At 42.3% G+C, this 12,616-nt stretch overlaps 1 protein-coding gene across 2 annotated transcripts; it reads right to left on the bottom strand.

Moving 5' to 3' along the window:
• Nucleotides 1–723: 723 nt before the first annotated feature.
• Nucleotides 724–12,215, bottom strand: znf281a (zinc finger protein 281a). 2 transcript variants are annotated; one of them, XM_083780852.1, is made up of 7 exons: nt 12,087–12,215; nt 9,597–10,057; nt 7,574–7,675; nt 6,860–6,986; nt 4,171–4,254; nt 3,755–3,873; nt 724–3,581 (listed from the first exon to the last, which is right to left on the bottom strand). In XM_083780852.1, exons 2-7 carry the CDS (start codon nt 10,002–10,004, stop codon nt 1,926–1,928), a joined length of 2,496 nt encoding a protein of 831 aa, XP_083636978.1. In that variant the 5' UTR covers nt 10,005–10,057; nt 12,087–12,215; the 3' UTR covers nt 724–1,925. The 2 variants fall into 2 exon arrangements, with proteins under 2 accessions (XP_083636978.1, XP_083636979.1); XM_083780853.1 differs by having other exon boundaries at nt 7,580–7,675.
• Nucleotides 12,216–12,616: the final 401 nt, after the last annotated feature.

Below are 12,616 nucleotides of genomic sequence, written 5' to 3'. Positions count from 1 at the left end.
GCACATAACTAGTGGTCAGTCACTGTTCCCTATGATATTACAATGTTGCAGTCATTCAGCCATGTTTCATGATTGCTTAACACAAGAGGGCATTGGGGGATCAACAGCGTTGAGAAACTGAATCAGCAAGAGTTTTTTCATATCCAACACTGAAGGCTAGTTTTAATTATGGAAGACAGTGCAATTATTGTTGGATTTACTCAAAAGAAATGCACAGTTTATATATTTTTAAATCATTGGACAGCAAGAACCCTTTCGATAACGTATTTTGCTGACTCCATCACCCAGGGTCAGGCAACCAATATCTGAGGAAGAATACACATGGTGGTAATGCCAACACATGGGAGGAGTTCAGCTCGTTACAAATTAGTTCAATTTAGCCAGTCACCCTTTCCTCATATTGGGCTGCTTCAGCAACAGCAGAAGAAATACTCATTCACTAACATATGTGTCATCAAATTTGATAATAAAGAAAAAGCCGCTAAACTGGGTAACAATTAAAACTAAAACTAGGGGCATTGAATTTATTTTACATTATCCCGTTTAAATGTTAATAATTTTCCTCAAAAAGACCCCCACCCACCTCCCGTTATCTAACCCTTCCCTAAATATGAGGATAAAAAGACGTTAATTTAAAAAGAAATCCCATCTCCATAACCACACCCTCCCACTGGTCCATATAAACCCCACCCAACCCACCCAAACATACCATAAAAAGCATGCCATCCAAACAAAGGGCATTGCAATCACAGACCAGGACATGATCAAGCCTAGAGACCCTTATCTATATTCACCCAAACCCAACAGACATCATTTTTCGAAAGCCATTCCGTTTTCTGTTCTGCTTGAGCTTTCTCGATTCAACAGGGTGGTTTACATGATGTAATAAACGGCTCAAAGTGCTAATTGGATTCTTTTAAAGAAAGAGACTTTTGGAAGAAGAGGGGGTGAGGAGGGGAAGGCCATTCTACCGCTGTCCAACAGCAACCTCTATTGGCCAAAGAAAAGCCCTAGCATCACTTCTGTTCTCCAAAAAAATAACAAGGACAACATTTACTCCCTGAACAACCCCCCTTTCTTCCTCTACTTCACCTGGCAGTTCCCCAGAATGATTAAATCTGTTATTTTACATAATATATATTTTTATAAATATATATATGGCCCTTATTGAAGAAAACGTGAGTTTCACATTGACAAGAAAGTACCATAATCTCTATATAGCCAAGTGGAAAGTGTTTTCAGTGTAAGTGAGCTGGCGGCAGTCCGTTATTGTCACACTCACTCACCAAGGAATTATACATAACAGAAAAAAATAATCCTTTTGAAGTTGCAAACTTACACCATTGAAATGAGCGCACAATGCACTTCATTGGCTTCTCCATTTACACTTTTTTCCTGAGTAATACTTTTAACCTTGTAACAGACAGTAACCTTTTTTTTGTTTGTTTTTGCTATTTCAGTTCTGGGCTATTCCCTGCCATCGGGTCATATTTTTTACAATTGTAACGTTGATTGCTAAAACACATGTCAGCTCATGGGAAGCGAAACAAGTCCATTGCTACTCTATGCTCGCTTAAAAAGTACTTTTTAACCTAACGATTAACAAGCAGACCTACTGACACTAATATGAAATTAATAAAAACAGACTCGTTACATACTGTAGTTAGCTTTGAAAAAAAAAAGAAAAAAAAGAAAAAAGGAAAAGGATTCTGAAAACAAATTGCATTTGTAGGTAGGCCAAGCAGGCTCATCCTGGGAAGAGGAGTGGGCATATTATAAACATAGCGGCAGTATAATAATTAAAATAAAACGTCACTTAAAAAAATAATAATAATAATAAAATAGGAGCACTACAAAACATTTTCTTTTTAAAAACAAAAACATGAACTTTCAACAACAGAACATTCTCCCTCTCACAGCGCCCCTCATCTGTAGCTTTGGCTTGTTGGGGTTTTGGAACCTGTACTTACTGGCTCGTTGACGTCAGCTAATAAACTGCTATACCCTGAGAATTCAGACACAGTTGTCCGTATCCTGTGGTCCACCTCCCCACCCGAGTCAGTGCCGTAAGACAAGCCACGCCCATCCGACTTGAACTGGGACCCGAAGGCCTGGGCAAAGTTCTCTATCTGGTAGGAAGGCTTTGAGGAGTTGTCCAGAGAGGCCAGGTCCTGCGATGGGGCCAGAGTGAAAACCGTAGTGGTGCCGTTCTTGATCGGCTGCTGGTCCTTGTGGCTGCTCAGGTCAGACGGGCTGATCTGATAGGAGGAAGGAGGGGAGGAGGAGGAGTGCTGTTTCTCGATCTGGTCGGTGAGCTCCTGAGACGGGGTGAGCTGCTGGTGTGTGGAAGGCTCCAGGCTGCTCAGATGGAAGCTGTGCTGTGGTGAGGAGCTTGACAGCATTGCAAAGTGAGACTTTGGCACAGAGGAGGGTAAGGAGGGGGAGGCCACCGATTGGCCGTAGCCACACTCCAGAGGGGAAGTAGTGTAGATATTCTTGTCGGAGTACAGGGGGTTGCCCGGGTGGGAGCTGGTGAACGGGCCGGAGGTGGGAGGCGCTGGGCCCAGGGGGAAGCTGGCACTGTGGCTGGTGCGCTCCAAGGCCTGCAGTAGGAAGCGAGAGTACTCATGCATGATGACGGTCTTGTCTCCGGACGGGCTGGGGGTGTCGTGGCCCATGTCCCGCCCGTCGTCCGGATGCGGATGAAGCTCCACATGCTGGTCGCTGATGTCGAAGTGGACGTCGTGGTGCGAGCCATCGGGTTTCTGAGTGTAGTGGTCCAACAGGCTCTGCAGCACCTCGTCAGGGATGCCAGACTTGTCGTGCTTGTCCACCCCCATGGAGGAGTCCAGCAGGCTCAGGGGCGCATCGTTGTCCATCACACCAGAAACCACACCCTGGATGACTGACTGCTGGCTTGCCAGGTGGTTGTTGACATCATAGTCATTGCCGGCCCCAGCGGACACCACCCCTACACATGGTGTGGTTGCATTGTTTGCCGCATGAAGGTAGCGTCTCTTCTTGAGGAACTGCATGGCATCATCGTAATTGCTGCTGGTGGGGCCCGCTTTGGCGCTGTTGTGCTGCATGAGGCCAAGGCTGTCCATCCCACCGCTCTGCTCCATAGAATCCGGCCTGGACTGACCCAGCCCCACCTTGTCCAGGCCTTTACGATTGGCCTTCTTGAATGCCATCTTTGGAGCTCGGCCCTGGTGCATGCTGGGTCCTGGTTCAGTAGAGGAGGACACCGTTTGATTCTCCACAGAGTAGTCATGGACTCCGTATCCTCCAGATACCGCACCATGAACGTGTGAGGCCCCCAACCCCCCCACTGCAGCTAATGCTGCTGCTCCTCCTCCTCCTCCAGCACCCTTCTTCCTCTTGCGCTCCCCTGCCTCTCCGGGGTTTTTGGACCGTCCCCTCTTTCTGCCGGTCGTACCGGCATTTCCCTGAGTGATTCCATAGCTGCCGTGGCCCATGTCTGCACATCCCAGGTCCAGCATTCCCGGCTCCATGCCCTTCTTTATGGCTTCTCCACAGGTTCGCTTGTGCTTAAGCAATCGGTCTGTCCTGGAAAAATACTGCAAGGCAGGAAAAAGCACATATATGCTTAGTTTGAATCAAGTAATAACATCAAAATGTGTCTAGGAACACAAATACCACACGAATGCTTAAACAATCTGGTTCAGTTAGTACTTCATCCGGATGGAAACTCAACAAGTAACTTTTTGAACACCCCTGAAGGCTCACTAACCTGTTGGCAGGTCTCACATCTGTATGGCTTTTCTCCACTGTGCGTCCTCTTGTGCCGCTCCATGTGGTACTTCTGAATGAAGCGCATGTTGCACTCATCACAGCTGAAGGGCTTCTCTCCTGCCCAAAACAGCACATGTCCAGGTTATATTATAGTTGCTCTCGGGTGGAAACCTTGTATGTCCAAAACGTTCCTTTGTTATCATATTATTTTATATACGGTACATATTATATACAGTACATACATATATATATATATGCATGACATTGCTATATGGGGTAAAATAAAAACAGGAGATGAGGTTTCTGACAGACAGCAACTATAGAAAATGCTGAAAGTTAAGGTTCACTGAATGCATCAGTATTTCACAGACTATGTGCAGCCTGTTAAATTAATGGCTGTTCTGCAACACTCACCACTGTGTATCTTTTCGTGCCGTTGGAGAAGGTACTTCTGGATGAAGCTCATGTTGCACTGACTGCACCTGAATGGCCTTTCACCTGAAATATGACCAAATGTCATTTTTTATGTGGTTATAATGGATTCTACCCTCGTATAACAATAATATCACTACTGTGAAAAGAGAGAAAAGGACAATAAATGTCAATAAAGAATGTTCTCAGTAGACAAACAAATATGGCGCATAACACGCTGTCTATATTATAATTATATTTTATATTATTATTTTATATCTCAAGAAAGCTTTGGTTGGCAGTAATGTTACAGCGAGTCCCAGTGACTTCTTTATAAATAAACCAGAATAAACCAGACCACAGATAGTCAGATACAGTCCTATGGTGCACAAAATGCTGAAAAACAAACTTGTTCCAAGTGAACCCCTGTATTAAGTTTCATTCAAATCAGACCTCAAATGAAGGTGGTAAAGAGATGACAGATAAATGTTTACTGACGGATGAAGAGCATCGATGATGGATATATAAATTACCTGTCTCTCCAGCCGTTTCGACCGAAAATCAACGATAATTCCCAGTAGGTTACTTATTACGCCGATCTTATCAAGCCGATCGGCTCGTCTAGAGCCTACTGGCTGCGATTGGCGTTGATGACACGTTAACCGATCTTATCGGTCTAGTCAGGTCTACTGGACATGCTGGGAGCCTACTGAAAATGACACGCCTCCTCATACCCTCCCCTAAACTTAACCGCAATCATGTCGCAGCGCAGTCCTAATATTAACGCATGTTCGCCAACCTTAATCCTGTCGTTTTGGTCTACTGCCTACTAAAACGACAAGCCTCCTCATACCCTCCCCTAAACTCAACCGCAAGCATATCGCAGCGCGGTCCTAATATTAACGCATGTGCGCCAACCTTAATACTGTCAGGGGTTTTTTTATCAGTCGGCAGAGCATGCCCATACTCATCGAGAACAATCGTACTGATCACTGCGGTCTTGTCTATTGATAACAGTCGAATCGGGTGGTCTGTCATAGGGTATCACACATGTTTCACAATGTCCACCTTTTGTGAAGAAAAGTGCTTTTTCTGCTGGCTGATCAGCTTGGATTAGTGGCTCAGCATTTTTGCTTTGTATTTTGCCAAATATCTAATATGGCCATGTCGAATAAGGTCGTCTTGTATGGGTGTGCGTGACATCCTCCACGGCTGACAGACGAGCAGCTCCACATTTGTAGACATTAAATGTCCACAAGTTTTGTTGTGATTGGTCAGCTGATAAAAAGCATTTCTCAAAAAGTGTAACTATTCTCAGCTTTTGAAAGAGTACTGCTCAGCCAAGAAAGGTGCCTTGTGCAGCCTTTTCGTCATTTCCCATAGGCTTTCATTGTTTTTTTAAGGCAGACACTGTAAACGTACCCTTACACTGCTTAATAAAATTTTAAAAAAAAAGACTGATAAGATTACTTATCAAATCAATTAATCTAACTAAACTGTGTGCTTTTAGGACTCCGGATCTTACATGATTAAATGCTCAATCCTTGAGCAAGCAGGCAGGCTTTATTTGCTCAATGGTAATTCATGACTTGCACAGGGGTTCAATTAGAAGTGGAAAGTTACATAGGGCAACTTTAAACTAATAAATATATGTATAAAACAATTAACTGAACATGAAACGTACTTATGCATCACTTCTGGCTTGAAAATCACCCATAGCTGTTATTTCTATGTGCCTTTGTATTATAGATTAATAGTTACAAAACATTACCTGAGGATTTAACCACTAATCATTCTAATGTTCTTCAGGCATACCATTTTATTATTGAGAGAACAATATCATTTAGCTCTGTACCAGATCAGAGCAGGAATGGTGGACAAGATTAGGGCCAGAAAATAAAATCGATAATGCAACATGACATAATATTATATACAGTATATTTTCATTATCCAAAGGATAGCAGGATATGGTTTTGCAATAATATGGTTGTTTGGTGAACCAGGAGATAAAGATGATTCTATTATTTTGTATACAATTCTGCCCTTGTATGTTATTCTGTACAAGAGCATTGACTTTTGGACAGACTAATTCCATTAATACAATATGATTTACACCCCCCTTAAACAAGAAAGTAAAAGGCAGAACAAATCAATAATAATACAAAAGAAGCTATGCACAGTCAATTGTCATGTTAAAGCAAAATTACACTTTAGTAGAGGTTTGGGTTGTGTAGTTCTGATGAAGACTCTGTATCGAAACGTTAATCTATAATAAACCCTTAACTGGGAGCTTTACAAAGTTACAGTGTGCAGACCCATTGTTAGTCCTGCACCTGCCTTCCAGAGGATGTGCCAGTTAAATTCTTTCTCTTGGTATGTAGTTACCTTGCCATGATGTAATTCCAAATATTGACGAGATATCTTCAATGATATATCATTGAAGATGATACATTTTGGAATATCAATTTCTAATCAATGGAGCAACTATTGAAGATACCACGGCAATATTTTGAGTAACAACTGCACAACCCAAACCGCTACCAAATTGTCATTTTGCTTTCATTTAACTCTGAAGTGTGTAGAACTGGAACCTGGACCCGCAAGAGTCCATTTAGTTCCCTTTGTAAACTCTTTGGAGTCAAATTAAAACTGAGCATTTTACTGTGTGGAAACTATCCTCTATCTTCAATACCTGTGTGGATGAGGACATGTCTTCGTAAGTGATAGGAGCTTCTGAAGGATGCATTGCAGTGCTCACAAATGTGTGGCTTGGAGCCGGGCGACATGCTACCTCCATCTGCGTCCAGCATCATTGATTGCTACAGACAGACCAAGGAGAAACATTGTGTCAGATGCAGACAGTCAACTCCTCAGGAGCTGAACCAGTTTCATGACAGACTAAACTCAAAACTTTACATTCATATTAACCCATTTAGAGACCCGACACTATATTCTATAAAATGTCTTCTAAATCCAAACAGTTTTCTGAATGTTTCTGTCTGTGACGCTCAACCTTTTTCATGTCAAGGACCCCTAGAATTATCTGCATTTGGCTGTGGACCCCCATCTGAAAATATGTTGTTCCAGGGAACCCCCAGATTTTAGTTAAAAACGTTTGCTCTGAAAAAATATATATTAAAAGATTTGTGCCACATTTTCATGATTTTTCAAAAATAGCAGATCTACAAGCTCACGGTGCCGCACTATGAACCTGTAGATCCGCTATTTGTACATTTGGGAATGTTGAGTGACATGTTATGCATTCATATGCATAATTCTTCTCTGTTTGCTGTCTATATTTGGATATAATGTTATGCACCCTCTGGGGATTAATACAATATACCTAATCAGTAAGGATTGTAATTTTGCTGAATTTTATGTGTGAAAGAATGGGAACAAAACCAACCCTTGCCTCGCTTCGTTTTTTCCTGGGCTTTGCCTCCTGTCCATCACCGTTTGACCTTCGACCTTTTCTCACACTGGGCTCCTTTCCTAAGCGACTTGGCAGCTGTGACAATGACAATGGGAGAGGTGTTGAGAGCAGAGAGACAAATGGAAATAAGCTGATTGAAGGTTACGGCCTTGAGTCCAAAACAAACATATTATGGACACGTTGGTGGCAATGCAACCACCTAGATTTGAATGCCGCAAAGAAAATCAAAACATCCACCAAGTCCAATGCTAGAAATTAGGCTTCTGGAATTCAGGCAAGGCTACTCCGATACATTCACTTACCGGGAAACCGAGCCACTAATTTAAACACCTGGATTCTAACCCGGGTCTCCCACATAGAAAACCAAACAACTACCACGCACGCATCCAAAGGGAAATCCCCCCCTCAGTCGAGGGATATCAGACTTCACTTAATAGTGTTGTTTTTAAACTCAACATTCAGAATGAGAGCCTATGTGAGAATGTATCGTCAAAGAATCTATGTAGTTCATTTGGTAGAACAGTGAATCTCAATTGTTTAAATGTCAAAGACCTGGGGGTCCTTTCAGATGCTTTATGACACAGACATCCATTTGATATTTTTTGGGACACAATAAATACCTCAGCATTAAGTTAACTGAGTGTACAAAGTAATGGGAATGTTCCATCTGTACATTCTTGGAATTACAGACAGGTAAAGTATGATTTGGTTCCCAACTATCAATAATTTATCTTGGGAACCCCTGGAAACTGAATTCAATTAAACTTTATATTATGTGAATAGGCTACTCTCCAGTGCCATATGGGGATAAGTAGACTTGTTTCACATGCAGAAGTTCTCAAATATCAACCGAGTCATTGGGATTAGCCTACATTAGGAGCCAGTCCAGCCAAAACAAAGTCTGACTTACTCGACCTAAAAAGCACAAGCCTCAGGGTTTGCAAAAATGGCTACATGCTCACACACATGTAGTTATGCTGAGAACGGTGTACGGATATCCTTTTTCCTTCATATGCTGAGAATAGGCACAAGATTTGGGGAGCATGACAAAATGAAAATAATTATTCTCCTCAAAACACCTCTCATCAGTGTGAGCACGTTTTTATCCTAATTATATAAGCAGGACTGAAATTCTTCCTTCATTATGTTTTCTTTGTGCTGCCAGACAGGCAAAAGGAACTCAAATGATCTGCAGTCTTGTTCTCACATAAAATCTTCTCACTCAAGTTGCATGTGAAAAATTGTCAAACTGCAGGACAGTCTTTTTTTTTCATCAACATCGAGACCCTGTCCACCATCAAAGCCCATCTATTGTTACACAAAGCTGTGTGTGAAATTAAGTGAAATCTCAAAGAAGTAGACACCCATGCGCTTGCCAAGATGTTTTCATTCATGCAGAGTCTGGATGACATCATCCTTCTGGCAAGAGAAGAGGTGGCAGTGGAGGGAGGGGGGTGATTTATAATTTGCATGTCACGCCTCCAGCAGATTTATAACACCATTGCATCGCATGCCCCACACAGCCTCCTCCCTCCTTTCTCAGGCTCCTCCTCCAGCCTCTTTTAAATATCAGCTGTTTGAAGTTCAGCACCCATTCAGCATTAGATGTAATAATAATAACTATAGTAAATACAATTAAAGTGGGCTCCCTACTCGAGCCCACAATAACAATCACCAACAATTATTCGCCCTTTTCACCACTCATATAAAAAACATTCACATAAAAACTCACATAAAAAACATGGCCTGGCTCGCTGGCGTAGCTACAATGTAGCCTGACAGCATGTCATGGGTTTGAGTCCCAATCGCATAGCCTTTGCTACGTGTCACTCCCCATATATACAATAAATAAATACAATACAATATTATGTGTTGCATCTAGAGATTCTAGAGCATAAACTACACTAGTAAAAAATACTAATATATATATTCTGCCTTAATGTCGAATGTGGATCTCCAATTTTTGACTGTGTCGATGTACTGGTCAGACTCTTACATTGCCCATGCTGAGGTCATGTACCAGCAGGCTCTGGTGGTTCCCCACAGACACCTCCAGAAGCTCCGTGCTCTTGCCGGGTCCTCCGGGGTACAGCGGCAGGCGGTAATCGTGCTCCGTCAGCTTCTCCTGCTTGATGCCCATGGCGTGGACATAGTCTCCCACCCCCCCACACCCAAGACCAGCCCCCAGGGTGCCCATGCTGCAGTCAGGCGAGTCCCGCTCCTTCTTGAAGATCATCTCCTGGGGCGGAAGGTCCTGCATGACAGACTGGGCGGCCAGCCGGGTGAAGCTGGTCACCGGGGGCAGGTGGCTGAACATGATCATCCCGGCGGGGCCAAAGTTGGAGTCCATGCCCCCATTGGAGCGCAGGTATTCATTGCCTAGTTTGTCTTGAATAATGCTCATGGTGAATGTGGGCGGGCCGGCAGGAAAACTACAGGGTGCCAGTCAGTGTCATCCTGAGACAGGGGGAAAAAAGAGAGCAGGAGTCAATTATAGAATCAGGTGATGAAAAATATACTGTATACTTCTTTTAAGAAGTACACATCAGTAGTAATTAAGAAAATGTATAAATACAGATGATAGCTGACGAGACAATAATTATGGAGTTAATCAAGTCCCTTAGGAATCATTCTCATGTCCTCTGATCTCTCTACTGAGTGCTTAGTTGGATTAAAAATGTGGGTTTGTGGGTCAACAAAGTACTGCAGTCTGGATTCATGACATGTGGAAACATGCAAAACATTGGATACACAGCGCTAAAATTCCTTTACTACAGTACAGTATTTTCCCACAACAAAAAGGTCACTGCAACTGCAGTGATGGACACAAATGAGATGGGGAGGGAGGATTGAAGCTCTACTGTATGTTAATCTGTTTGATGGGTCGGCTCACCCGGGACATCCTATTTGAATGGACTTATCTACCAATGAGAGCCAGCATTTGAAACATTGCTGCTGTAAATAGTGTGCAATAATGACCTACACTGTATAAAGAGTTACAAATGGAAAATTTAACACTGAGGATTTTACGGTTTATCTTTCAGTGTGAGTTCCCCCCCCCCCCCCCCCCCAACAGATTTCTTCTTTCTGAAGACTATTTGATTATTTAGTACATTTATGAATTAATAGACAGAGGCAGATATATATATATATATATATATATATATATATATATATATATATATATATATAAAACTCTAAATTAGGAATATAGCTCAAGATTAAAATATGTTGCTAACTTTTAATTAAAGGGTAACCATGATTTTAGATTCCTTTAAAACTATAACCTGCAAAGCTGCATGTTTAACCATAACCATGTAATTCAATTTACAAAGGAGCTATATGGGCATGAGAAAACATTTACGTTTACAATGCCAAAGCAAGTGTCAAAATACAATCAAAACAGTTAAAATGGGTTAAGTATATACAGTTGGAGGGGGTACAGCATTAAGTAAACAGAGCTAAGTCACATTGCATAGTTATATACATGTTATACAGGTTATAAAAGGGTTTAAAAAAAACAAAACAATAGCAGCATTTTTGCAGTCACCTTAGGATGCATTATTTGTGCATGCATTAATTTTGGTGGTCGAATTAACCGTTTACTCTACCTGTGCAATGTAAGGTTACCCGACACATCTGATGCCTTTTACCAAGTGCACACACATACAGGAACTTTGCAAAATTAGACCGTTCGCATAGCGACAACTGAGAGCTATTTTCCAGAGTATACGTTGGGTGAATCCTGTCATCTGACTCCGTTTGGAAATCCATTTAGATTGCTAGTCATGCAATTAGCTAGCGAGTTAGCCATTAAGGCTAACCACTCTTGCAGGGCCCTTCTTTGTGATGCAGGATCATGCAATTATTAATATGGCCATGCAATAACGGCAGTGAGAGGACGTCTGCGCGGATGAACTACACACCATGAAAGCTTGAACTGAAATCTCCCCTTTTCCAAGAACGCCAAGATATTGTCTTAACGTTATAAACAAATAGATCGTGGACTTTGATTTTTGGTTAAATACAATAAAAATGTGGTTTCAACGTTAAAACGAAGTGCGATTACACACACGGCGAACAGAATGGGCAAAGAGTCGGCAACATGATCAAGGACGTTTTATGTTGATATTTTCCCCTCATAATATTTAGATGCACTATTCGCAGTGAAAACGTGCTGTTTTTGTATAGGCCGCTCACAACTGATGGAACAGTGAAGCGACTGTAAGTGATGGTGCAGTAATGTTGACTCCATAACAAATGGCTCCATGCAACTCAACGAACAATGATGCTCGTCAAAAGCTATTGCTAGCCGAGGTTAGCCCGAGACGGCTAGCAGCAGGGCTGCTAACTAGCGGTAATGTAACGTTACTGCGCTGCTGCTTGCAGTCTGCTGCTGCCCCGCTTTGTTGTCTGTCCCGTAACACTGCCGGACATTCCGGTGGCCAAAGTCCAGTCGGAATCGATTGTTGTAGTTTGCTCTTACCAGTGCATGACCACGATCGGGTGCTTTGGCTTCTTTAGTTCACCTTCGGCTGTTCGTTCGTTCCAGTCTTCAGAGCCAAAACATTGTTCTCCCGCAGCTGCTGTGTTCTTCCATCTTGCCTCGGCGCAGGGGATTCTGGGTCTGGCGAGCGGACGGGTCCTGCGAGGAGTCACGGACAGACTCCTTGATGGTGATGCAGGGCAGCAGAGCACAACACAGAGCTGACTGACCTGCTGACTGTTATCATCATGATAGATCAGGCTACTGCAGCAGTGATAGAAGAAGCACTCACAATGTTTTACTCTCTAGTAAAAGTATCGATATTCAATACCCTATTGTAGAAGTTGTACTTTAATAGGCTACAAGTTCAGTAGACTATTCAAATTTTAAAATTACAAGTACAAAAGTATTGACATCAAAATATTCTAAAAGTACAAAAAGTAAAAAGCACTCGTGCAGAATGTCTCATTTAATACGTTCAAAATGTATTACCTTTGTACTTTTATTTAAGTAGGTTTTGTTTTAATACA

This window comes from Protomyctophum parallelum (assembly GCF_964188405.1).
Source record: "Protomyctophum parallelum genome assembly, chromosome: 13".
Lineage (NCBI taxonomy): Eukaryota > Metazoa > Chordata > Actinopteri > Myctophiformes > Myctophidae > Protomyctophum > Protomyctophum parallelum.
Note: the sequence above shows the minus strand (reverse complement) of the source record. Positions and strands in the feature narration are given on the sequence as shown.